General features: G+C 50.9%; 1 protein-coding gene across 1 annotated transcript; it reads left to right on the forward strand.

Annotated features, from left to right (window-relative positions):
- Positions 1-27214, forward strand: LOC138102605 (serine/threonine-protein kinase PAK 3-like). Its single transcript, XM_069000327.1, has 15 exons — positions 1-32; positions 8829-8941; positions 10409-10518; positions 16877-17011; positions 17289-17633; positions 18058-18225; positions 18550-18727; positions 20760-20823; positions 21513-21561; positions 22337-22449; positions 23115-23232; positions 24050-24149; positions 24584-24780; positions 26430-26567; positions 27003-27214. Exons 1-15 carry the CDS (start codon positions 1-3, stop codon positions 27129-27131), a joined length of 1989 nt encoding a protein of 662 aa, XP_068856428.1. The 3' UTR covers positions 27132-27214.
- The last annotated feature ends 275 nt before the right edge of the window (positions 27215-27489 follow it).

The following is a 27489-nucleotide window of genomic DNA, read 5'->3' on the forward strand; positions in this document are numbered from 1 at the left end:
ATGTCGTGCAAGCACGAATCATTTGACTTAAGGTCGGTGGAGGTTCGAATGGAAGACCCAAAACCACTCTATTACAAGCATCATTGGCATTAATCTTTGCAATTTGCGTTATAATATGCTCTCTTGTTTTCGGATCTTCCGCTTGTTTTTCCACTACCAGCCTCAGTTTATCCACAAAATCAATAAATGGCTCATTTTGCAGTTGCCAAATCTCAGTGTAATTCAATTGAGGTGCTAATTTAGGGGGCATCATTAAGAACGCTTGCTGTGCTGCTTGCTTTACAGCATTCAGGACCGGCTCTGGTGTATTTTGAGCCTGGTTCTGGGGCTTGGCTAATAACCCCTCACTGGTAAGGTGATCCATAGAAACCCCCGCGTTGTTTGGATCCTGCAGTAAAATAAGGAGGACCTCTCCCAGTTGCTTCCTCCAACCTTCTTCCCACATTTGAAACTTGGATGGGGAAAGCAAGCAGGAGAAAATGCTTTTGAGGTCATGTGGCACAATCACTGTACCGGTGAGAGTTATCTTAAGAAGGTTCTTAAAATACTGACTCTCCCTCCCAAATGCTTTCTGGGCTTTGCAAAGCTCTTTCAGCCCTGCAGAATCAAAAGGTTTCCATGTGGGATTACTGCCAGTTCAATCATATGTTACAGGAACAGCAAAGGGATAGGAAGGGGCTGAGGAGACTCCCGGACCTGATTTCAAGGTGGTTCCGGTTTCTACCCCATGGGAACTGGAATGGGGGGGGCGTGGGAGCCAGGAACTCCTCCACAGGGGGCGGGGTTGGAGGACCAGGAGGCGTGGTCACAGGATGGGCGGGGATTCCCAACGCAGGGGGCAGTACCCAATGCATGGGAGGAACCCGATGACATCACATCTCGGGGAGGGGATAGGAAAGGGTTGGGGGTAAGAGGGCGAAAGGGCCTGGGGGAAGAACAAGGGGGGGAGGGGTGAACTGTGCCATGTGGTCAGCGCCATTGTTCAGACACGTGGAGTGGGGGGGGACAATGGCAAACAGCATTTAAAACAGTTTTCTGGGCTTATAACGGGAAGAGGGCAAGGGATACAGGGTTTGGGAAGAGGTCGAGGCAGCTTGACCAGAGCTACCCCAACAGGGTGGCTGAAAAGAGCGAGAGGGGTCAGAGAGAAGGTAGCAACTCTGTGCCTCTGGGCATATCACCCCATTCAGTTTTTCCAATGAAGGGGAAGTGGGATGAGGAGCAGGAGGGGAGAAAGGAGGGATACAGGAAGAACTGCAAGGGGATTTGTGCTTTTCTTTTACTTTCTGATCCATTTTATGCAAGTCCTGAAGCACTAGAACTAGAGGAAAGAATTTTTCTCCAGAGGAGTCCCCTTTTCGCTTTAAATCAGTAATCTTATGCCCCACAGCCTTCCAGAAGGCAGGAGATTTTAAATTTGCTGGAGACACTTGAGGAAGGTAAAAGAAAAGCCAGCGAACTGTTTTAACAGACCCTTTGAAAATTTGAAACCAGTAACTGAAAGGAATTTCACAACTTGGAGAAAAACCTCTCTTTGGGGCTGAGAGAGTTTGGATCCCATCTCTCTTTGGGCACTTCTTCCGCCCACCACCTGAAAAAAGAAAAAAGAAACAAAATATCAGGGACCAGGGATACTCGCACAAGTTTCAGACATCAGCACAAATTTGTCTGGTCCCAAAGTAAAAAGCACAGGTTGGGTTCTCTGAGGCACGCCTGCTCTCCAAAGTCAGTTCAGTGCAGAGTGAGTGGGAGTTAGCAGCCTTCTCTCAGGGCACTGCTCCTAAAACAGAGCAGACTGCTCCGAGAGGCGTTAGCAGTCCAAAGTCGCTTCTTATCGCTGTCCACTGACAGCCACGATGTCACAGGGATCCACTCGTGTGAGCCCCGTGCTTGGTGCGCCAACCTAACCAAGTTCTTGCTGCTCGGGGCACGAGCTCTGGCGTGCCCCAGGTCAGAGACAGCCCAGCTGCGTTACTTCTGCCCGCCGCAGAAGCGACTTCAGCATCAGGAAAAGAGCTGCTGGCTGAATTAGCTAGCTGGCTTCTCGGCAGAGGAAACATGGCAGGAGCCAATGGTATCAGCTCACGTTAGCTCGGAGACAAAGGAAGAGAGAGGCTGTTCTGGTCTGGCTCCTAACAGATTTCTTGTTAGAAGTTTCGCAACCCGAACGAGCTGGGAAGGGATGGAATGTGATGGGATCCTCCCTGAGGCTTGTCCGCAGTTTTATAGAGTTTGAAAACCGCGGGGAAAGGGGAAAACAACCAATGAGTTACAAGCCAGGGGGAGGAAACAATTTCACAAGAACCACTGGGGGAAACCGAGAGGTGGGAGTTATAACAGAGAACCAGTGAACAACCAAGTAACCGAGAATTTTCCCGAACCGGGGGAGGCGGCTTGTACCCGGGCACTGCCCAGGGGGGTGCGGCTTAGGCTTCTGAGCCGCCCATTGACCCATCCTCTGAGTCTGCCTCTTCGGGAAACTCGATCCAGTGGATGGGTTGGTGTAGTGGTTTGGTCCAAATACTCATTCCTGTTTACCTTGTGTGAGATAAGAATTAGGAGAAACGCAAAGCAGGCACCAAACTTGAAAGAATATAAAGAAATTTATTAACAGACCTAAAAGAGGGGGGAAAAAAAAAAAAATCATACCACACCTTCAGAACACTTCTCCTCCCCCCCACCTTTCTCCCATCTCCCACTGACAATGTAAAAAGACAACCCTTGAGATGTTCAGTCTGTTTACCACTTCCATAATTGTTCAGTCCGTTTAGGAAGAGGAGTCTCTCTTGCCCATGCTATGGAGAAATTAGCACAATGAGACAGCTGCCCGGGTTGGTTCTCTGCTCACATGTGAGTCCCTTCCCCTGACATGCAGCTTTTCCCACAACTGCTTTCGAGGGTCCACTCTTGAATTACTGGGGTACAAATTGAAGGTTGAGCCATTCAGAAACAGAAGTTCTCTTCAGCCATCTCTGGGAGCATTTCATCTCTAAGAACAGAGGCCCTCCTCCTTCCCTGGGAGCAAAGGGTCCTCCTCATCTTCATCTCTAGGGCTATCTCTGGGAGCATCTCTAGGAACTGAGGTCTTCTCCTTTTCCATTTGGAGCAAAAGTCCTCATCACTTCCATCTCTCCCTGTTCAAACTTCTCCTCAAATTACAGCTGCTTCAGCATCTGCCTATCTCAGCGCAGGTGCTTTTGCTCACAAGTACAAGTTGAACACTCCACCCCCCCATGCCTTCATGAAATTACAACAGGTACTCTGATACATCATAGCTTTACAACAGAATATCAGCTTTAAGCATCTCGTCTTTCTTCTCCCTCAGGTTTTCAGCTCTTCACAGCACTAAAAGGGTTAATCTCACCTAGGCCTTGCAGCTGGAATTTCGCTTATCGCTGTTGGTCACACGATCTTTTGCCGGACAGCAGGGCAGCTTCAGCTGAATCTTGGCCGCACTGGAGAGGGGGAGCCGGGCTGCTCCGGCTGCCCATAGCAGGGCTGTGGGGGTGTTCCGCGGGTGGAACAGGGCCCACCGGCTCCAGGATGGCTGTGGTGCGGCCCGGCCTGGCCCGAGCAGGGCCTGGGCTGGGCCCGCTGGGCCCCCGCACAGGGCCCACAGCCTCCTGTCCCAGCAGCAGAAACGAGAGAGGGCTCTGCCTGGGGTGTGTCTATCCTTAAGTGTGGATCACAGAGGCCACAATTTTTAGTGGCTTCAAGAATTGTCCATATTCAAACTGGCCAGCTGATAGGCTCTGTCAGGTCACAGAGGAAGCTGTAAGCACCCCTTTGCAAGAGCATCACTTCTGGGATTATGCTTTGCTAACCCATGACAGCTGGGATTGATTGGCATCACGCTGCCCCAGCCCCGCAGTGGGCTGGGTCACACCAACAATTTCAACTGTTTGTTTCCTTACCTGAGGAAAATCGGATGGATTTCCTGTCTTTTCTTCCAATTACCATTGTTTTCAAGAAGAGGATAAAAAGCTTGATGAGTTTTGTTTAATGGAAGCTGCGCTTAAGGGACCAACAAGAACTGCAGAGATCCTTCTCATGTAATAATCCTTAGAGATAGTATAGATAGTTAGTATAGCAAAGTCCCTCTTCCAAACTGCCTGTCAAGCTGGTGGGAATCTTCAGAGAAGCAAAACGTGCTTTTGCTGATGTAGTTGCCCCTAACTAGGTCCGCCAATCAAATCAGCTGCCAAGGCAAGCTCTGCTGACTCTTGGAAAAGCTGTGGCTGCTTTGGGGTCTGAGTTTTTTGTTGGTATAGAAAAGTCATCTCTGCCTCTCTGCCAGGGCAGAAATTGCCACTGCAGAGTGGGCTCTGGGAGAGCATTTACAGATGTGAAAGAAGCAGGTGGAGCCTCATGTTTCCTTTTTCTCCAGGCTGAACTCCTGATAGCCACAGGAGGGAGACCAAAGCTGCAGCAGCCCAAGCTATTCTCAGTTTCGCTGCGCCACTTCCTGAGCTGCTGCCTGCAGACAAAGGAGGAGCGGCGCTGGTCTGCCAAGGAGCTCCTGCAGGTAAAATGCAAAGGGGCTGCAGGTCAAACAGTGTCCGAGGATGGGCTCCTCCTCCACTGAAGCCCAAGGCATAAGATGAGCCCCCTTCCTCCTCATCTCCACTTCTGGTTCTTTTTAAATGAAAATGGTGAGGAATCCTAGGCTGGGCTGGGCTGGTAGGAGCCTGTAAAGGTCATCTGGTCCAAACAGCCTGCAATGAGCAGTCCCTGCAATGAGGGACAACTTGAAAGAGATCAGGTTGCTCAGAGCCCCTTCCCACCTGACCTGGAATGTTTCCAGGGAAGGGACACCTACCAGTTCTCAGGACAACCTGTGCCACTGTTGCACTATGCTCCTTAGACCTACTCGGAGTAAATCCCCTTTTCATTTAAAAATATTATCCCTGCCTTTGAAGCACTGAGCTTGGAAAGTCATGGTTCATTGTTCTTGGTTGTTTTTTTTTTTTCCTTTGGGCAGCATCCATTTGTAACATCAGCCAAGCCTGCGTCCAGCCGGGCACCACTCATTATTTCAGTGAAGAGGTGGAAAGAGAAGAAAAGACTGTGACAATCACATCAGGACTGTTTTCTCCATGACCAGCTTAGTGTAGGATTGTAGAGTAGGATTGCAGAGTAGGATTGTAGAGAAGGATGGCAAATAATTAAAGTTTCTGAAACCTCAACTCATTTGGAAGATTTCCTTCCTTTTTACCCTGTGATTTAGCTCAAGATTTCCTTCTCAATTGTCCGTTGTTTCTTAAAGTTGGAAAGTGACACTTACGGCTTCTTTGGTATGGTTTGTCAGTGGGGCAGGCTCTTCTTCATTCATCCTCTCCAGACCACACTGCCTTTGCAATACGGCACACTGGCCGGTTTTTGTCCAGCCATTGTGCTTGTAGTTGAGGCAGAAAGGGCAATGGCATTTGCAGGCAAAAGCAGACGAGGAGTTGTGCAGCCAAGACATCCTGTGCAGATGTAGGTGTTGAGCTGTGACTCGAGAGCATTGGGGTTCCTGCCACTTGGATTTGTATCCCTAAGTGCAATCTCTTTGGCTCGGGGAGAGTCTTGCTCAGCTGAGAAAGCAGAAAGCTCAGCGAGGGTGCTCTGAAAGGTCTCGTCTGAGGTAGAGCTGTCAGCGAGCGTGAGGTGAGAGCGGCCCGGCCTTGCCCAGGCCGGAGCCCCAGCAGAGCCCACGCAGAGCCCAGAGCAGCCTGAGGCTGGGCAGAGGCAGGCTGGCAGGAGGCCCTTGGAGCTGCAAGAGGCAGCAGCCTGGCACTGGGTGCCTCTTCCTGGGAGCGGGCACATCGTCCCATCTCAGAGCCAAAGCGGCAGCTGGCTGCTCCCGAGGGAAGCGTAGCCGTGCTGGGCACAGCGCAGACTGGTGCCATTGGCCGTCTGGAGGCAGCCCAGGAGGAGAGAAAGGCAAAAGACAGCCGAGGGCTGGTGCCCCGGCTGAGGATTGCTACTCTTCTGCCGGCTGCCCTGGAAGTCCTGGGAAAGGTTAGCAGTGTGTGCAGCAGCCTGGGCACAGCGGGAGGGAGCCGGGCTGCTCCGCAGGCTCGAGCACGGGGCAGCGTCCTTCAGGCACGGCACTTCTGCCAGGGGCACCGAGGCCAACGGGAGGCAGCGACAGCTCGTCAGGTCAGATCCGCAGGAGCCAGTGCCTCACACAGCTCGGGGAGGAAGCAGTTCTGCACTGAGTCAGAGCAAAGGTGTGGAATGCAGAGCGTTCTGCAGAAATATTCGGGGCCACCAGGCCAGCCTGCTTTGTGCTCTCCAGGGCACAGCAAGCAGTGCACCACGCAGCTCTGAGTTGCTGGCAGAGAGGTGTTAAAAATGAACTCACTTTTGGATACAATTAAATGGTAACAAAGTCGTCGAAGCAAAGGAAAACTGCTTATGAGTAACGATTCCGTTGAGCCGGGTGTGTGCCTCCCTCCCCGAGAGCTCAACACACCCCCCCTCTAAGAAAATGGCTGCTTTTTAGACCCTTTCCCAGCCGGGACGGTCCCTGTCCCCTTTCCCAATGGGTGGGTACTAAGAAACTTAGGTGCTCTCCTGACCACCTTCTTTTCTGTCCCCTCCCCTCCCATCCTACTTCCTTTTTAGTCAGGTCTTCAACCCTGCCCCTCTCCCAGCTCACAGCAACACCCAGCAAATTAACTAGAACAGCTCCAAACCATAAATCCAACATACATCCAGCAATTTTCATTCTTTGACCTAAACCCCTTTTGGCTGCAGCAAAATATTACTTCCTCTCTCAGAGGGAATCGGGGATGTGCCTGAGGCTTGTGCTTGAGTAGTGAACTGATTTGGAAGGGAGCAGAAGGCTTTCAGTAGGCAATTTGTGTTTTCTTTATTACTTTGGGAAAGAAAGATGCAATGTGGCTTCACGCAGCAAAAGCACTTGCAGGGTGCAGTGATGAAATGTTGTGTTCAATTCCCAGGGAAGGAAGGTGTAAATGACCATCAGAGGAGAATTTGAGGAATGGGTGTTACGGGTTCAGGAGGACGCCCATGCCCAGAGAACTCAAGACCCAGTTAGAATTGCAAAGCAAATGAATTTTAGTAGTCACGTTAGCAAGAAATACATACCGGCGCCTGGCTGCTGGAAAAGCCACCGAGCAGGAGAAGGAGATAGAGCATGGCTCCTGAGTGGGAGGGGCAGAAGGGCAGGACTCCTTCAGGGCGTCCCCTGGATAAAAATGGCGTGCGTCATGTCGTCCTCTCCCCTCCACCCCCGGGGCACACCTTATATCTCCTCCTCAGGAGTGGCCAGTTTCAACATCATTTCGTCCAGGGCCAACTTACGAGATGAGGTCACATTGGCCCATGACCATACTCCATGCCAACAATGGCTCCATTATGTATTGTTTCTCCTTTCCCAGGATGAGTTCCACCAGGTGACCGATACCTAGTTTCATTTCTAGAAGTTAGTCCCGCTAACTAAGAATACAGTCGTCTTCTGCATTATCTTGTCGATGTGCAACACTGCGGACCAAACATGTCAGGCCTCAGATCTGTCTCCTATCCCTGACACATGGGGATGTTCCCCAAATGACCACCAGAGACCCTCAGGACACCCCTACTCTCACATCAAGAACTTCTGACAAGTGGTTTAAATATGTCAAATAGTTTGAAGTCATGTTTAGCCTGTGAGTTTCAGCAAAGTAATGAGTGTGTCTTAGTTCCATGGGTACAAACTAGTAAGTGAGATTGCTGGGTGTGCACGTGTTAGGGAAGTGATTCCCCATGCACCCAGCACTGAAATCAAGTGCCGCCTCCTTTCTAACGCTGAGCTGGCAGCAGGGATGGATCCCTGCTTGGTAACCTTTCATTGTGGTCACTTATATTGAACAGTAAAAAAGGTTGAAATGAAATATTTCAAGCCGTTTCCCTCTGGTTTCCCTTTCCTGGGGGCCAAAGCTCTGTGCCCCAGGTGGCCTGGGTGTGTGCAGAGAAATGCAGCCCCCACAAAGCCCTTGGTTTTCCCACAAGTCATCATCACTCCTTCCCAGGTGCGCCCAGCTCTGGCAGGAGAGAGAGAGCCCACGGCGCAGTGGGCACCGTGCCCTCCCAGCCGGGGCTCTCTGGCACAGAGCAGCAGCAGCGCCAGCACCTTTCAACCCGCTCCTGGCCTTGGCTTCAGCCGGGAGCCAGAAGCCTCTGGAAATCAGCACTGCCAGTTGCATTCCCAGCTTGGAGCAGCTCCTGCGGGTGGGCAAATCCTGCCCGTTCGACTGCTTCCAAAGAGGACGAAAGGCAGAGGCAGAGACGTACCTACAGAGGGGACCAGGGCGTGTCCAATAAAAGTGCAAATGTGTGGGGAGATTTGTTAGGAATTATTACAGCTGTCATGCAATTAGTGCCTTCTCTCCTGGATCTGTGCAATGCTTTGGGCCATTTTCTTGGTCTAGTTTCCTTTGCTTTGGTCCCATCTCAGTGTTCACTTGGGGTACAGGCTGCAGGTGCTTGGGGCACTCTTTGAGTTACTCTTGGAGCCCTTGAACAACAGGGTTTGGCCCACGAGGGGACTTTGTGCTGCTTTGTGACAGAGGAGAACTTCCCAGGCTATTGTGTGTTTGCTGCAGGGAAGCTTGGGTTGCTTAGCATCAATCCCCAGACCAACGCAGAGCAGCTGCTTTGTGATGTCAGGGCATGGTTGCCACGTTGTGGTGCTGTCATCAGAAGGTTGCCTTGGTGCACAGAAGGTCTCAGTGTCAGAGCAGCTCTTGGGCTTGCTCAGAGCAGGAGCATCCTCCTGGTTGAGGCCTTGTCAGGGGGCAGCTGCACTCTGACAGGAGCCTTGTTTTTTCTTGTGTTAGAGCACAGTCTGCAAACTTGCACAGCAGTGCTAAAATCATGGAGGCACTTGCTGCTGCAGTTTGCACTGTGTATGGCATTGGTTATTCTGCCTATTACCTGACTAACCTGACACGTGAGTAGAGGTTTTCCCTGGGTGTAACCCAACCTGGCTTGTGTAGGTCTTCCTGCTCTTTCTTAGTAACTGAGTTGATTTTGAAACAAAAAGACCATTAGGATGCCACTGCTTTGGTAAAGCTCCTGTCAACACATTCAGCTCAAAAGAGGGTGTCTGTAGCCAGGGAGGTGTGGGCAGCATTTGCAAGGGAACGTGCAGGGGTTCCCTTCCCTCCACGGGAGAGTCTGTGGCAGCCGAGTCTGTCATTTCCTCAGGGGGCTGGGTGAAGCAGGACAACTTTGAAAAGGCAGCCTGGGAGGTGTTCTCAGAAGGCCTTCAAAGAACTCTGCAGTTGTGCCTGGAATTCAGGGAAAGCTTCTTTGTTTCTAAATTTTGTCATTAAAAGATTTGACTGTCTAACTCGACCCTTTAATGAGTGCTAAAATAGTGATTCTTTTTGCAATGAAGTGCAAACTCCCAAACAGTGAGTGTCTGCTCTTGAACCCCAGAGCTGCTCCTGGGCTGTTTCCCAGTAGAACTATGACACCTCAGGGGGGTTTGGGGGAAGGTTTTCTGGGCAACAGGTTTTCAGTAACTTAATGAGAATTAGTGCTAGCAACCTTTTTATAAAAAAAGAACCTGAAGGAGAGGATAAAAAAGGCAGCTTTAGCTGTTGGTCAGAAGAGAAATATTGGGTGTTAAAGAACAATTTGCATTTTCTTGATCAAGTTTGTATTCATTTACTGGCAAAAGAGGCCAAAGCATAGGCACAACCAAGAATATTGTCCTGCTCTCTTGCTGGATGTGTGGAAGAACTGTGTCTGCTGGAGGGCTATTGTGAAAAGAAAACACTCTCTGTTTGGGTGGACTTGTTCTGCGGGATTAACCAGGTTTTTTCACAGCGTTTTTTTCACAGGCGGTTTTTTCACAGCATCTGGTTCATTTTCCCTTCCCACTGCAGGTCACATGATCCGCGTATTCGTCAGTCCTGACCCTGAGGTGAGTGAGACAGGAACTTTTGATGTTCCTGGTGTTTAAGAACTGTGTAGAAAGCTGTGAGCTTGGCCTGCGGCAGTAGAGTAAGGAGGCTGAGCTGGGTGGGCAGAAAGAAAATCCATGTTCATGTCTGCAGCAGCAATAGCAAAGGCATCACTGTGTAATAGCTGCTTTTGCATTTCAGAGCTGTCGCAGAACTAAAAGCCCAGCTTTGCAGAGAGAACGTTGCTTGCTGACAGTAGCCAGGCTGCAATATCTAATTCAGAGCAATATGCAGTACTGTTGAATTAGCCCATTTTACTTTAGTTGGAGGCACTTGGAATCCCATTGCTATGCAAGGTTATGATTTCTCCTTAGTAGAGCTGGTTGTAGAGCTAAATAGAGATAAGGTTAGAAATGACAGGTAACTGCCTGTCCCTCACACTCCTGCCTGTCCACAGAGCCCAGAACCAACCTCAGGCTCTCCTCTGGCTCCCTCTGCTCCTGGAGAAGAGGTTGAAGAGGCTGAAGAGGCTGAAGAGGCTGAAGAGGCTGAAGAGGAGAAAAATGTCCAGAACTCTCCAGCTGTGGTCAGTCATGAACCTGAACATCCTGAGCCGGTAAGTGCCAGTTGTGGTTGGGGCTGTGTTTAGAGGAAATCAGAGCTGCAAGTTTCTGAGCGGCCAGCACTTGCTGGTGGTGGCCGAGGATGCTGAGTGCTGGAGTCCTGGCAGGACCTAGCGATTCCCCCCAGCCAGTGAGAGCTGGAACACGGCCTTTGAGCTGTCATGTTTAGGCCCCAGCTTGCTGGGATTCCAAGAGGGGCAAACGTGAATCATGAAGGCTCCCCTGTCGCCAGAGGAGGGAGCGCTCCAAAGACACCGCTCTCAGCCTTGCCAGACACGTGGGGGACACGGTGGCCTGGAGAGCCGTGTCCCACTGCACAGGCTGGCCAAGTAGCTGCTGGCACAAAAGCTGTTGATGTGAGCACACAAGTGCTTTGGGGTGGTTTGTCCACATGAGCTTCTTGGGTGGGCCGAGCTGGGAGTATTTCAGAGACACACTGGGGACGGGGAGGTGCTGCTTGAAGTCAGGGACTTTGGTGCCTTGGTTGCCAGGTTGTTCTCTGGCCTCTTCAGGCAGAGCAGTGAGGAGCAGAGCTGACAGGGGCTCTGAGTGCGCCTGTGTTTTTGCTTTTGATAAGCTGCAAAGAGATGGTTGTGTTGTGCACAGACCTGTGTGGGGCCCCTCTTCTCCCGTGTGGCAAAAGAAGCAAAGTGCGCAGTTGGGAGCCCTTCTTCCGGGGCAGAAGCCCGAGGCTGCCATGTTTCTGCAGATACTTTCTGTTGTGAAGTCTGTTTTTAAAACTGCATTTGAAAACTGCATTGGAGCCTAGAGTGGGGGCAAAGCTGCAGCTCCTTGAGTGCTGTCTCGTAGGGTTAAGAACAGGAAGGAGATCTTGCCGTTCTGGCTGCTGTATTTGAAGTCAATGTGCAACTTTGTGCCTGGGGAGCTGCGTGGGAGAAAAGGAGCCAGGGGTGCCGGTCCACAGTAGCTGAACGTGAGGCAGCGTGTGGCCAGGTGGCCAGGAAGGCCAAGGGCATCCTGGCCTGTGTCAGCAAGAGTGGGGCAGCAGGAGCAGGGCAGTGACCGTCTCCCTGTGCTGCGCACCGGTGAGGCCGCAGCTGGAGTGCTGTGTCCAGTTCTGGGCCACTGTGAAGAAGCAAGACCTTGAGGGGCTGCAGCGTGTGCAGAGAAGGGCAAGGGAGCTGGGGAAGGGTGTGGAGGCCAAGTGCCATGAGGAGGTGCTGAAGCAGCTTTAGGCTGGAGAAAGGGAGGCTCCTGCGGGACCTTCAGGCAGACTTCCCTAAATGCCTGCATGACAGTGCTCGCCACAAGTGCCGTTGCATCCCCTGCCAAGCATCCCCTCACTGCACCCAAGGGCTTTAGGCACTGCAGCAGGTGACCCTTTTGTCTTTTGGTCTCTTGGTTTGTTGGTTTGCACGGAGGAGAAGGCCTGTTTATTTTCTCTTTCTCCAGCAAGCAAAGGTGCTTTTGCTGTACCTTTCCTGCCCTTTTCCAGCACTAGCACAGATTTTATCCAGTTTTAGGTTTCCATGTCTGCAGCAGCAATAGCAAAGGCATCACTGTGTAATAGCTGCTTTTGCATTTCAGAGCTGTCGCAGGACTAAAAGCCCAGCTTTGCAGAGAGAACGTTGCTTGCTGACAGTAGCCAGGCTGCAATATCTAATTCAGAGCAATATGCAGTACTGTTGAATTAGCCCATTTTACTTTAGTTGGAGGCACTTGGAATCCCATTGCTATGCAAGGTTATGATTTCTCCTTAGTAGAGCTGGTTGTAGAGCTGAATAGAGATAAGGTTAGAAATGACAGGTAACTGCCTGTCCCTCACACTCCTGCCTGTCCACAGGGCACAGAACCAACCGCCGGCGCTCCTCTGGCTCCCTCTGCTCCTGGAGCAAGGGCCAAATGGGTGAAAAATGTCTGGAAATCACCAGCTGGCATCAGACGTGAACCTGAACGTCCTGAGCCGGTAAGTGCCAGTTGTGGTTGGGGCTGTGTTTAGAGGAAATCAGAGCTGCAAGTTTCTGAGCGGCCAGCACTTGCTGGTGGTGGCCGAGGATGCTGAGTGCTGGAGTCCTGGCAGGACCTAGCGATTCCCCCCAGCCAGTGAGAGCTGGAACACGGCCTTTGAGCTGTCATGTTTAGGCCCCAGCTTGCTGGGATTCCAAGAGGGGCAAACGTGAATCATGAAGGCTCCCCTGTCGCCAGAGGAGGGAGCGCTCCAAAGACACCGCTCTCAGCCTTGCCAGACACGTGGGGGACACGGTGGCCTGGAGAGCCGTGTCCCACTGCACAGGCTGGCCAAGTAGCTGCTGGCACAAAAGCTGTTGATGTGAGCACACAAGGGCTTTGGGGTGGTTTGTCCACATGAGCTTCTTGGGTGGGCCGAGCTGGGAGTATTTCAGAGACACACTGGGGACGGGGAGGTGCTGCTTGAAGTCAGGGACTTTGGTGCCTTGGTTGCCAGGTTGTTCTCTGGCCTCTTCAGGCAGAGCAGTGAGGAGCAGAGCTGACAGGGGCTCTGAGTGCGCCTGTGTTTTTGCTTTTGATAAGCTGCAAAGAGATGGTTGTGTTGTGCACGGACCTGTGTGGGGCCCCTCTTCTCCCGTGTGGCAAAAGAAGCAAAGTGCGCAGTTGGGAGCCCTTCTTCCGGGGCAGAAGCCCGAGGCTGCCATGTTTCTGCAGATACTTTCTGTTGTGAAGTCTGTTTTTAAAACTGCATTTGAAAACTGCATTGGAGCCTAGAGTGGGGGCAAAGCTGCAGCTCCTTGAGTGCTGTCTCGTAGGGTTAAGAACAGGAAGGAGATCTTGCCGTTCTGGCTGCTGTATTTGAAGTCAATGTGCAACTTTGTGCCTGGGGAGCTGCGTGGGAGAAAAGGAGCCAGGGGTGCCGGTCCACAGTAGCTGAACGTGAGGCAGCGTGTGGCCAGGTGGCCAGGAAGGCCAAGGGCATCCTGGCCTGTGTCAGCAAGAGTGGGGCAGCAGGAGCAGGGCAGTGACCGTCTCCCTGTGCTGGGCACCAGTGAGGCCGCAGCTGGAGTGCTGTGTCCAGTTCTGGGCCACTGTGAAGAAGCAAGACCTTGAGGGGCTGCAGCGTGTGCAGAGAAGGGCAAGGGAGCTGGGGAAGGGTGTGGAGGCCAAGTGCCATGAGGAGGTGCTGAAGCAGCTTTAGGCTGGAGAAAGGGAGGCTCCTGCGGGACCTTCAGGCAGACTTCCCTAAATGCCTGCATGACAGTGCTCGCCACAAGTGCCGTTGCATCCCCTGCCAAGCATCCCCTCACTGCACCCAAGGGCTTTAGGCACTGCAGCAGGTGACCCTTTTGTCTTTTGGTCTCTTGGTTTGTTGGTTTGCACGGAGGAGAAGGCCTGTTTATTTTCTCTTTCTCCAGCAAGCAAAGGTGCTTTTGCTGTACCTTTCCTGCCCTTTTCCAGCACTAGCACAGATTTTATCCAGTTTTAGGTTTCCATGTCTGCAGCAGCAATAGCAAAGGCATCGCTGTGTAATAGCTGCTTTTGCATTTCAGAGCTGTCGCAGAACTAAAAGCCCAGCTTTGCAGAGAGAACGTTGCTTGCTGACAGTAGCCAGGCTGCAATATCTAATTCAGAGCAATATGCAGTACTGTTGAATTAGCCCATTTTACTTTAGTTGGAGGCACTTGGAATCCCATTGCTATGCAAGGTTATGATTTCTCCTTAGTAGAGCTGGTTGTAGAGCTGAATAGAGATAAGGTTAGAAATGACAGGCAACTGCCTGTCCCTCACACTCCTGCCTGTCCACAGGGCACAGAACCAACCGCCGGCGCTCCTCTGGCTCCCTCTGCTCCTGGAGCAAGGGCCAAATGGGTGAAAAATGTCTGGAAATCACCAGCTGGCATCAGACGTGAACCTGAACGTCCTGAGCCGGTAAGTGCCAGTTGTGGTTGGGGCTGTCTTTAGAGGAAATCAGAGCTGCAAGTTTCTGAGCGGCCAGCACTTGCTGGTGGTGGCCGAGGATGCTGAGTGCTGGAGTCCTGGCAGGACCTAGCGATTCCCCCCAGCCAGTGAGAGCTGGAACACGGCCTTTGAGCTGTCGTGTTTAGGCCCCAGCTTGCTGGGATTCCAAGAGGGGCAAACACGAATCATGAAGGCTCCCCTGTCGCCAGAGAAGGGAGTGCTCCAAAGACACCGCTCTCAGCCTTGCCAGACACGTGGGGGACACGGTGGCCTGGAGAGCCGTGTCCCACTGCACAGGCTGGCCAAGTAGCTGCTGGCACAAAAGCTGTTGATGTGAGCACACAAGGGCTTTGGGGTGGTTTGTCCACATGAGCTTCTTGGGTGGGCCGAGCTGGGAGTATTTCAGAGACACACTGGGGACGGGGAGGTGCTGCTTGAAGTCAGGGACTTTGGTGCCTTGGTTGCCAGGTTGTTATTTGGCCTCTTCAGGCAGAGCAGTGAGGAGCAGAGCTGACAGGGGCTCTGAGTGCGCCTGTGTTTTTGCTTTTGATAAGCTGCAAAGAGATGGTTGTGTTGTGCACGGACCTGTGTGGGGCCCCTCTTCTCCCGTGTGGCAAAAGAAGCAAAGTGCGCAGTTGGGAGCCCTTCTTCCGGGGCAGAAGCCCGAGGCTGCCATGTTTCTGCAGATACTTTCTGTTGTGAAGTCTGTTTTTAAAACTGCATTTGAAAACTGCATTGGAGCCTAGAGTGGGGGCAAAGATGTTGCTCTGAAGTAGGTGACACTTTCATCTTTTTGTTTGTTGGTTTGTTGGTTTTCTAGGAGGAGACTCCCTGTATTTTCTTTCTCGGCAAACAAAGGTGCTTTTACTCAACCTTTCCTGGACTTTTCTAGCACTGGACGAGATTCTGCTAGAATTTTAGCTTGCAAGCTGGCGGTTTTGGAAGTTGCAGTGTTTTTGCATGAGAACACGTAGTTTGGGGCAGGGAGATTGGTGCAGAAGGAGCTGTTCTGGTGTCCGGCCAGCCAGCAGGGCCTTGCACATCACTCTCAGGTTAACAGCGCCCATGCCTTTTGGCAGCCCAGGGGAGCAGAATGTGTTGTATTCCAGGTATAGGAATTCAGCAGGAAATCAACACCCTTGCATTCCAGCTGGTCCTCTGAGGTCAGAGGGGCTGGGAGGGGCTCAGCTTCACTTCTGAAGTGCAGCCACTTTAACATCATCAGTCTGGTTGAGTCCAAGAGAAGAACTTGCCCCAGTACAGATGCACAAAGAGTGCAGTTCCCAGTGCAGTGTCCTGGGTCTGATCGCATTCTAGAAGGACCTTCCTGCTCCAGGTTCCCCAAGAGTGTGGTTTATTGAAGCAACAGGAGAGCAAGTTCAGGACTGCTGCTAATCAGGGCACTGGCTACCAAGTGTTGATGTGTGTAGTGAGGGAAAGCATAGGAAAAGAGAGATGATAACAGTGAGATAGATCTATCTATCTATCGATCGATCGATCGATCGATCTATTTATCTAAATGAAACTTCCCTGCTCTGCTCCAAGGCAATTGGAGGTGCAAAGCTCACCTAAAGACATCCTTTCAGGAGAGGAGGAGAGACATGTTCCATCAAGCGATCCCAAGCAGGCAGATATGTTTCCCCCTCCAGAGATGGTTGTTTTTTCCCCTCAGAGGTGTTTTCCTCCCCCTGTTTATCCGTGAAAGTTTGGTCTGTCCTATGGGTGTGGAGCAATCCCATCCTCTAGGTGGGGTTTGGTGACTCTGGTCAAACATGCATTACAGGACACATGGTTTCCTTCACTGGCATCCTGAAGGGTGTCTAAGCTAATTTGTTAATGGGGCCTTCTGAGGGTCTCTGTTACTGCCGGTCAGAATTCTCAGTTGATAAAAGAGGGAGGACAAGAAACACCTTGGTTCTCCTCCATATACTGAGGTGGCCATAGAGGCCCTCTGACCTCCATTGGAGGCTCTTTGTTCGCATCCTCATCTCCTGAATAATCCAGGATTTGTAACAAGAGTGTAGATGTCAGAAAGGCAGGAATGGCAGTGCAGGCCTGAAGAGAACATGAACTCCAGAAGTGTCTCTCACAAGGAGCAAGCTCCCACAGGAAGCCACCTGCAGAGCCAGGGTGGGGCTGTGGGACAGGGCTGGGTGTCAGTCACTTCTGAAAGACAAGCAGGACACGGCAGAAGAGGAGCGAGGTCCTCAGCAGAGCCTTGAGAAATGCCCCACGTTCCCTTGTCAGATGCCTAAGAGTCTGTTGGAGCTTCAGTCCCAGATGGAGCCTGACTGTAGTGCCAGTGTCACTTTGGAATCTGTGCCTCCCCGTGGGCAGAGAAGGACCCGGGAGAGCAGCAGCACATTGCTTTGGGAATGTGCGAGCCCATCAGTCTCTGAGTCCTGCCCCATAAATATTTTATGGGAAGTTGAAAGCCATCTTCTCTTGCTTTCTGTGCAGCTCCTTCTAGAGAAAGAGCATGAGCAGATTGCTCTATCAGAGATGCCTTGCCAGACTCGGCGAGAGCTGTTCCCAGCCCGAGAGCAGCTGCAGCAGCTCAGGCAGCAGGTGGAAGAGGCACAAGAGAATGGCCAGGTGAGCCTGCTTAGCCAGGTGACAGAGTGAAGGGCAGGAACAGGGACATAAAACGGAGCTCTTGGGACTGAGGAGGCCAGGAGTCCCACAGGCACTGAAAGCACAGAGCCTTGTCATCTGCAGAGCCCAGTGCTGGGATGGGAGGGTTCCAATGGAAGCAGAGCTGGGTAGGGAAGCAGAAGGGAGGGGCTGAATGAATGTGATTTTGAGGCTGAAAGAGGAAAAAGCTGAGCCTGATGGCAGCTGCCAGTCACTTGCTTTGCATTTGTGTGTACAGAACATCAAGGCAGAGCCACAAGCAGAGCTGCCCGAAGCCAAGAGTGACATCAAGGCAGCAAAGAGGAGGAGCAAGGAAGACATCAGAAGCATCCAAGAGGAGAAGAATCTCCATCAGCACAGGAGCGATCTACAAGAGCAGGTGAGTGTAAGAGCTGAAGCCACTCCACTCGTGAGACATCCTCTCTCTGCTTCCTTGCAGAACATTGACAAAGAGCTGCAGGCAGAGCTGCAGGAAACTGAGGCTAGGATCAAGGCAAGGGAGAAGAGGCTGGGTGAAGGACTGAAAATCATCCGAGAGGAAATTAATCTTCTACTCCAAAAGCATGAGGCTCTACAAAAGCGAGTGAGTGAAACAGAGAGAGCCGCTGCAGTCACCAAACTGGTGGTTTCTGCCCTTCTTGCTTTTCCTCTGCAGAGCAGCAGGCGGGTGGGGTGATGTCTCTGAGTGCCATCCTGCTGTGGTCTCTATCACAGCCACTCTGAAGGACACGTCCTGGGCTGCTGAATCTCAGCTGCTGCCCTGGACAGTGTGACTAGTCCTTTGGCCTTTTGGCCAGCAGTCATCCAAATGGATTCCTGCTGGCCTGTTCCTGCTCTCCTTGTTTCTTGAGGTGTTTTTGCAGGTCAGCTTGGTGACCCTGATGGATCTTGAAACAAGCTGTCTGTATCCCTTGTGAACCTGTTCTTTCCCTTTCCTCACAGTCGCTGACCCACGGCTGACAGGGATAAGCTGTAGTGTCTGACTGCTTTGTTGTGTTTGACTTGAGGTGGAAGTGTGGACATCTCAGCTGGCAGCCTGCAAAGACTTCCAGCAAGTGATTGGCCACAAAGAGCCCCAAGGCTGGCGTGGGGCACAGGAACTGTCCCAGCCGGACCTGCTGCAGCTTGAGCCCGTCCCGAAGATGGTGGAGGAAAAGAGGACTCCATGGGAGGAGGTAGAACATTAGAACAAGGAGATGCAAGTGTGTCCATAGTCCTTGGAGGGGGAAAAGAGTGCTTGGGAGGAAGTGGAATAGTCATTGCAGCAGTCATCCTTCAGAAAATCCATGAGAATGGAACAGGAATCTGGCCATGAACTCAAGTAAAATCAGCCTTTGGTTTTGACCCATCCGGTTTGAGAAGTGGACATGCAAAAAAAACCATTTTAAGAGCCCTGCATGTGGCTGACAGCATCTTCCTCTGGGCCTGCATTTGAAATGGGATCCCAGGGCAATCTCTGCCAGCCACACTTTCTGACACAACCTCATTTCTTGTCTCAGATCTACACAGGCTCTCGCATGGAACCTGCTCCTGCAGCAGCAGCAGCAGCAGCATTGTCTAAAGGAGCCTTTGCACCCCAGCCTGAGAAGTGGAGCCCGGGCACTTTGCTCAGCTCCAACACCAACACAGCTTCTTCCCATCAACAGGAGATGGAGGATGACCTCCTGGAGCTACTGAGTACGTCTTGTGTATTTCTTGTGTGAGGGACAGTGTATTGTGTGCATGTGTCAGCATAGCTGTGCCAAATGTTGCTCCGCAGTTTGCTGTCACAGGGACATTTAGGACTCCTCACAGGAAGTGCTGTGCTTCGAGGCAGCGAGGGAGTGCTCTGGGTGTTCCTGCTGCCTCTGAGCACAGCTCAGACTGCCTTGGCTTTGCCTGAGCTTCCCTCTCTGCTGAAGGCAGAAGCAGGGATTGTTCCTGCATCAGCTGTGACCTAGCAAATGATCTAGGCAAGTCCTCTGTGCTAGTGGCCAAACTGAACGGAATATTTGGCTTCCTAAATTCTCCTTAGACTCCTGATTTCTCAGCATTCATCAGAGCAAAAGACCTTCGCAGAAATTGTTTGGTTTTGGAGTTTTGTCTTTTGGTGGGTTTGTAAGGATTTTGGTTGGTGGTTTGTTGTTTTGGGGTTTTTTTGTGTGTTTGGTTTGGGCCTTTTTTTTTTTTTTTCTGGTGAAGTTGTTTTTTCTCCATCCTGAAGGAGCTCTTCTTCCTCATGTGTCTTATTGGTGTAATTTTGATGACTGTTACTATTCCACTACTACATCTACAGTTGGTTTTTATGACAATGCAACGTTTTTGCCAATGACCACTTCTTTGAAAAAACATCAAGTGACAGCACAAATTGAGAGCAAGAGGTGTTTTCCACATGTCCCCAAAGAAAAAGCAGATACTTTTATAACAATCCCTATTTAATATCCTAGTTTCATGCTTATAAGGATGTGTCCAAGAGACACATTGATGTGGCGTGGTCAGGTAAAACTGCACTGCAGGCATTTCTCAGGAGTGAGCCTCCAGCCCATCCACTGTCTATCCCTCAGATCCGTGGCACTTTTTCATCCCTGATTCCCAGTCATTCCCGTGACTGTTAGAATGCCACCCGTTGGCCCAAGCCCTGCACAGCTCACTCTCTAGGAAAACACATGAAGCCCTTTGTGATTCTGCAGCACAGCCCATTGAATCTGCTTCCTGCCCATAACAGCTGCCAGTGCTGTGCTCTCAGGTAAGACCTGGGGGGGCTGAGAACAGAGCCCAGTTGACTCTGTGTCTACCATCACCTGTTGGGACAAGAAGGGCATTGATGTGCACCTCGGTGTGTCTGATCTCAAAGCCAATCCTCTTGTGTCCTGAAAGGGGGCAAGAGCTTGGAACGGGGCTCGGTCTGGCTGTGGCTTCTTCCCAGTGCTTGTCAGTGCTCATCCTTGGGCCTTCCCAGCCCTGCTGTGGTACCTGCCCTGCCCCTGACGGCCGCTGCGACTGCAGAGGCTGGAGCCTTCCTCAGCTGAGAGAGTCCTGCTGCTGCCCGGCCGCTGCAGCGCGGAGCTGCCAGGAGGCAGCAGCCCCTCGTCTGGGCCGGCTTCTGCATGGCACGGCCTGGACTCACGAGAGGCTCAGCATCTCCTCTGGGCAGCTGTCCGTGCCACGCCGGCACCCGAGGAGCACTGCTGTCCTTGCTGCCCGTGGCCGCTGTGCCGAGCTGGGAAGGCGGGGACGTGTGCAGAGCTGAGAGGGCGAGTCCAATGCCAGCGACTGATCCGCGCAGTCAGGGGGAAGACAAGCAGTGTGGTTCTTCACATGGGACACGGGCAAGGGCATCTTTGAACTCAGCCTGCCCATAAAGGCTGAGCATCCTGATGCGGAAAGCCCCGTTGGTATTGGTCACAATGTGAGCTGCTCTGGTTTACAAAAAGAAAGGCATTCCTTTGGCAAGATGCCATCCTCTCCTGCGAATGCATCTCTCTGTGCTTTGTTTCCTCTCAAGAGATCTCTTCAGAGGACTGTAGAAAATCAGTCTCAGTGCTGGCCATCTGTGCTGCAGAGCTGCCTGGCCTGTTGCTGTTGCTGTTGTGGTTCTCGTCGCTGTTGTTGTTGTTACCCAGATGACCACAAAAGGCTCAGAGCCCCAGAGAGTGGGGCTGCCTTTTGTATCTCCTGGAAGGTGGCATCTCTGCTTTCAAGTGAGCATCTTGCACTTTGTTTCCCTCAGGGAAAATGGTGAGCATGGAAAATCCAGTGATGAAATACACTGAACTGGAAAATATCGGCAGTGGGTGAGTCCAACCACAGTTTCTTCTACAAAACCATGGGCCGGCTGTTCTGCTGGTGGAATATCTATCAAGTGTCAAGTCAGGCAAGCTGCAAACATGTTCAGACACTGGGCTTAGATTGACCCATCTCTCAGTGCTGGTCAGAATTTGTAAGTGTGGTCAGAAGGCATTGTCAAAGACATCTCCATGCTGCCACGGTCTTGCCTGCAGCAAGGAACAGGAGCTGGAAGATCTCCTGTCTCTCAAGTGTGGGACAGCTGTGTGTTAATTTCCTTAGCATTTTTGTATGTCTCAAAATCATACGGCCACACTAATGAAAGGAGAATCTTGCTTGCCTGAAAGAGAAGCCTAGCCCCTGGTAGCTGTCAGATAACAGTTCTCAGGAACAGTTCTTTCCAAGAGGTTGCTGAAGGAAATACTCGGTGGTCAGGATTAGAACCACACAGTTTAGAAACGGAAACTCAAGATGAAAGAATAAGCTCTCTTTTTGAGCTGAGGGACTAAAGCCCAAAGCTTCAGGAACAGGCCCAGTGCCCATGCACTGGAGAGGAAAATGCATCATGTGCCCTCTGGCAGAGCCCTCATGCCTCCTGCAGGTTTTAGGCACTTAGAGCAGAGATCTCCTGTCCGGGCTGGCTTTCACGCCAAGATCTAAACAGCTTCTCCTTTCTTTGCTGCTGTTTTGTTTCTAGGGGTTTCGGAGAAGTTTGTAGAGCATTCGACACTGCCACAGGAGGAGAGGTAAATGTCAACAGTCCCTGCAGATTCTGCAGCTCTTGAGGGCTTTCCCCTCTGGTGTGAGTTGTGGCTGGAGCTTTGGGTCACCGCGAGAGCTGTGCTGCAAAGGCACAAGAAGCACAGACTGGTGCCAGCCTGCAAAATACATTTGGGACAGTCGTTGTCCTTCTCAGCTGCCAGAAGGAAGGCAAAGAGAGCAGTGGTTCCTTTTGGAGAAGGAAATGCTCACTCACTCTCAGTGGCTAAAACAAAGGTGGTGCCTTAGAGCATCTCACTGCTTTCTTGTGGCTACAGCTTCAGAGTCCTGAATTCTCATTTCTGGCTGCCAGCAAACACATCTGAACCTTACTGGTAGTTCCTTAGCAACCTGCAGTGCTGCACTTGGGAACTGCACGTAGGGAGGGATCTGCAAGGCGTCCCTAAAAGCCCTAAGCCCTGCTTATAGCCCAGGATGTATCCATAGAGTAGCAAGGCTTGGATTACTTCTCTGGATCCCAGGCAGAGCAGCAGAGAGTGTGGGCAGAGCTTTGTGGGTGATAGTTGACACCATTGTTACCAAGTGGACAAGGCAAAACGTCAGTGGCCATGTGTCCTGTTTCTGGCCCACAAGGGAGCGGAGAAATGGGCTGTTGGAATGTCAGTTCCTAATTACTCCAGTGTCTAATCACAAGGCACTTTGGCACAGCTCAGCTGTGTCATTCCAAAATCACTCGCTCCGTGTGTGTTGTGGTCTCGTGCCACCAACTTCTCAAGGTACTGATTGTCATTGTCATTTTAGGTGGCCATAAAGAAAATTAGTCTGCAAGGACTGAGGAGGAAGGAAGTAACTGTCAATGAACTCATGATCATGAAGATGAATAGGAATCCCAACCTGGTCAACTATTTAGACAGGTGAGTGGTCGTGGTCTTATCCCATGAATGTTTGTTTACCTACTGCAAGCATGAGAGGTCAAAAACCCACTTTGGTCTGTGGCAGAAAATAGAGCCATTAATTACTGATCAATTATTATTTCTCTTCTCATCTCCAATGGATGGGAAGAGAGTGCATTTTGTCTGCATTAGTCTTCCCTGGCACACATCGTTTGACAATTCTTCAAAAGCCTGCACCAGTGCTATCTTACGAAGTCAATACCCTCTAAGTTCACTGCCACCACGTTGTCTTGGGGCTTGATTTTTCTCAAGAGTCTTAAATGCTAATGAGCCATCCGAGAGAGGATTTCCCTTGGACTGCAGCCCCTCTTTTCCATTGCTGGGCATGCCAGGAAGACTAGGTGCTTTTTTTCCATAAACACCATGTGTGACAGCTTTTTATCTGGGCTGTTAGTAAACTGCGTTTTTCACTTGCTGGCCATCTAAGACATCTCCTTTTTCACAGCTGTGCCTTTCTCCTTGACACAGCACAGACTGCAATCGCTGCACAGCCTAGAGGGAACGTCTATTCCTTTGAGTCTGTTCTCGTTTCAAAGGGACCTGGAAACAAGAATCAATCGTTGTCTTTTCCAAACAGTGGCGTAGCCATGCACGTTCATCTCCATGGCCTCATTTCCTTCTTTCAGCTACCTTGTGGATGATGAAGTCTGGCTGGTGATGGAGTACATGGATGGAGGCACTCTGAGAGATGCCATCAATGAGATGTACATATCTGAAGATGAGATGGCAGCCGTCAGTCGGGAGGTCAGGGATCCCACCTGTGCTTCCGAGGGCTTGGGCAGGATTGTCTGGGAAACAGGGGCTGAGAACTGGAGGGATTCCATGTGCCAAACTTTGCTTCTGTGTGGCTGCTATGCTATGGGGAAGCAGGGGAACTGCGTGGCAGTGTGCCTGCACTCCCTGTACTCTGTTCTTGTACTCTTATCTCCTGCTGTTGCATTCTCACTCTGTCTCTTGTATTTGTAGTTGCTGTTCTCCACCTTGCCTCTCTGAATGCTTGCCTGGAGCCTGTCTGCACGGCATTCCTTGCCTGTAAAAGCAAAGGTGCTGGTAGCAGAATTGGAAACTAATGGTAAAAGGGACTCATTTCTCAGAGTCCTCAGCTGAAAAGGGTAGTAGTGCACCCAAAATGCTGTTTGCTTCTGAAAGGCGACTCATGTGATACTTCCAAGTCTGTGCTGAGGCCAGCAAGAAAACCTTTGCCATGCAGCCTCCCACCCAAAAGTGAGCCGCTTCACAGCAAAGGGAGGGACTCTTTCTTTCTTGGCAAAGCCTTGCTTGTCCTCTGGATGAAGAAAGCACATCCACTGCAGCAGCAGTCATTCTGGCTGCTTTGCAGAGGACAGTCTAGAACAGCAATTCCCGTTGGCTCTCTCAAAAGCTGACGTGCCTTCCCTTAGAAAGGTAGTGTTGGAGCAGCAAGCTCTTCCTCTCAATGGCTCTGTGTTCTGCCATTACACTCTATTCCCCTGGAAAGGGAATCTTTTAGAGCTGTTTCCTTTCTTGTGGGCTCAAATCACACCACTCATTTTTATCCTCCTGTCTCTGTTTTCTCTCTCAGTGCCTGCAAGGACTGGATTTTCTTCACTCAAACCATGTCATCCATCGAGATGTGAAGAGCAGCAACATCCTTCTCAGAACTGACGGCTCTGTCAAGCTGGGTTGGTATATTCTTGGCCAGGCAGAGCGTTCCGGGCATGTGGGGTTTGGGGCTGCTTTTGAGTGACTGCCAGTTCCCCCAAAGTGGTGCTGCTGGCAGTGCAGGGACCCCTGCAGCGAGCTGAAGGCACAGTTGCAACGTGCACAGAGGTATGGCGAGGAAAAAGCAGTCCAGAGTGGCACTGGTTTGGGTCTGTGGGTGTCCCTTCCAGAGGGAGGGAGCTACAATCTAAAGGTTCCAGGGAATAAAAGCCACTTCTGGGGGCAGGATTAAAAAATTATAAAAGCAGCCACTTCCGTGTTTCCTTGGCTAAAGTCCTGAGGAAACAGAGCAGGGACGGATTTCCAGGAGATTCAACAGCGCTTTCTCAGACTTACAGTGGGGAGTTCTTTTGCTTGGTTTCCTAATTGTACAGAACTTTTTTGTTCTCCTCAGCTGATTTTGGCCTCTCTGCTCAGCTCACCCCTGAGCAGAATCTAAGGAGCTCAGTGGTCGGGACGTCTTGGTGGATGGCGCCTGAGGTTGTGCTAGGTCAACCATATGGCCCCAAAGTGGACATATGGTCTCTTGGAATTGTGGGGATCGAAATGGTGGAACGAGAAGCTCCTCACTGGAATGAAAGTCCTTCCTTGGTAAGGAGCAAATACTCACTGATCCCTCTGTCTTTTTCACCTATCCTGTGTTCTGTCCTCCATCAGAAAAAATCCCATTGCCGTCTGCTGGCACTGCTTCCACCAAGGTCCCCTTCTAAAAATGGCCCTGCAGCACATCAGCATCTGCTGTAGTTTTGGTTGCATCAGTGGGGGAACTCAGGCCCTACCACATGCAAACACTCTCCATTCTCAGGCAACACTTTCCTTTAGGTTTTAAGGTGTTCCAGCTCATCTGTCTGTGTAGAGGTCTCTAATAACACAAAACACACATCTCAGAGCTGGTGTTACATTTCCAGAAAAGAAGGAAAGAAACCCAAACCAACAAAGTTTCTAAAACAGTGCTTTTCTAGAGAAGAACTGCACTCCCTGTACGGTTTCTTGTCACTTGCCTAAAACCTGGGCATGAGGGTGTAAAGGCCACATAGTGTCTTCTGCTTCTTGTGCAGTGTTGCTGAAACACTTAGTGACCATATTTCTGTCATAGCCCAAGCCACGTTCTCCACGTGACCAAGCTGCAGCCTGGTGACATGGAGAGCCTGCCAAAACCTCCCATTTGTTACCTGGCACTTTCTGGGATGGGCACATCTTTAATGCATTGACTTGAGTATCCAGAGGAGCAGAGGGTTACCATAGGGATGGCATTTCTCCTTCTGCTGATTTGACCGCGAAAAGATTTTCTTTTGCCACATCAGAGAAGCTGGAACTTGCAGACTGCTGCGAGACAGAGCTGCAGGTGGCTCCTGTGTGCCCAAACAGGCATTTTCATCCCAAGACCTTTCTGCATGCATCTTAACGTGTCTGTGTTGAACGCGAGGTTCCAAATGTTTCTTTCCTTACCTGAGCAATAACTCCCTTTTCTATAATAATGCTTGAAAACAGTTAGAGCAAAGTCCCTCTTCCAAACTGCCTGTCAAGCTGGTGGGAATCTTCAGAGAAGCAAAACGTGCTTTTGCTGATGTAGTTGCCCCTAACTAGGTCAGCCAATCAAATCAGCTGCCAAGGCAAGCTCCGCTGGATGCTGGAAAAGCTGTGGCTGCTTTGGGGTTTGGGTTTTTTGTTGGTATAGGAAAGTCATCTCTGCCTCTCTGCCAAGGCAGAAATTGCCACTGCAGAGTTGAGCTTAAACAAGGGGCTCTGGGAGAGCATTTACAGACTTGAAACTGATGCCTGGAGTGGCTACCTAAAACCAGAGACTAGACAAGAATAAGAGAATCAAAATAGGTATTTATTTGAATGGCCTTCAAAGATACAGCCTGGGCAGTCAAAAGGCTACATCCAAGATGGACCCTGGGTCATGAGTTCTTCACAGTTTTGTAAGCTTGGTCCATTTCCATAGCAGGGTTAATTCTCCAATTATGAGCCCAGTTAATGATGTAATTAGCCCAAGTTTGCCCCTCTTCAGAGGCTTTGAGTTCACACATTTTGGGCCCTGGGACAATCGGAGTGTCCTTGGAGAGCAAACCTAGAGAGGCTTTGTTATGTCTAACTAGCACGAGAGAACAGTAGCTAACAGGCCACACAAAACTTCTGAGCTACACACTAGGCAGTACAGGAATTGAAAAATAGAAAAGTTAAAACCTAAGGCATCAAAAGAAGCAGGTGGAGTCTTGTGTTTCCTTTTTCTCCAGGCTGAACTCCTGATAGCCTTAGGAGGGACCCCACAGCTGCGGCAGCCCAACCTGTTCTCGGCTTCTATGCGTCACTTCCTGAACTGCTGCCTGCAGACAAAGGAGGAGCGGCGCTGGTCTGCCAAGGAGCTCCTGCAGGTAAAATGCAAAGGGGCTGCAGGTCAAACAGTGTCCGAGGATGGGCTCCTCCTCCACTGAAGCCCAAGGCATCAGATTTGAGCCCCCTTCCTCCTCATCTTCACTCTTGGTGCTTTCCAAATGAAAATGGTGAGGAATCCTGGGCTGGGCTGGCAGGGACCTGTCAAGGCCATCTGATCCATGTGGCCTGCAATGAGCAGGGATATCTTGAAAGAGATCAGGCTGCTCAGAGCCCCTTCCCACCTGACCTGGAATGTTTCCAGGGAAGGGACACTTACCAGCTCTCAGGACAACCTGTGCCACTGTTGCACTATGCTCCTTAGACCTACTCGGAGTAAATCCCCTTTTCATTTAAAAATATTACCCCTGCCTTTGAAGCACTGAGCTCGGAAAGTCATGGTTCATTGTTCTTGGTTGTTTTTTTCCTTTGGGCAGCATCCATTTGTAACATCAGCCAAGCCTGCATCCAGCCTGGTGCCACTGATCGAGTCACTGAAGAAGTGGAAGGAGGAGGAGAAAAGATTGCAGTGGCAATCCATCCATTCAGGACTATTTTCTCCATGACCAGCTTAGATGAGGATTGTAGAGTAGGATTGTAGAGTAGGATTGCAGAATAGGATTGTAGAGTAGGATTCTAAATAAATAAAGTTTCTGAAACCCCAACTCATCTGTAAGATTCCTTTCTTTCTCACCCTGTCGGGAAGCTCAAGATTTCTTTCTCAATTGTCCATTGTTCCTTAAAGGTGGAAAGTGACACTTACGGCTTCTTTGGTATGGTTTGTCAGTGGGGCAGGCTCTTCTTCATTCATCCTCTCCAGACCACACTGCCTTTGCAATACGGCACACTGGCCGGTTTTTGCCCAGCCATTGTGCTTGTAGTTGAGGCAGAACGGGCAATGGCATTTGCAGGCAAAAGCAGAGG

This window comes from Aphelocoma coerulescens, unplaced genomic scaffold (assembly GCF_041296385.1).
Source record: "Aphelocoma coerulescens isolate FSJ_1873_10779 unplaced genomic scaffold, UR_Acoe_1.0 HiC_scaffold_94, whole genome shotgun sequence".
NCBI classification, from domain to species: Eukaryota; Metazoa; Chordata; class Aves; order Passeriformes; family Corvidae; genus Aphelocoma; species Aphelocoma coerulescens.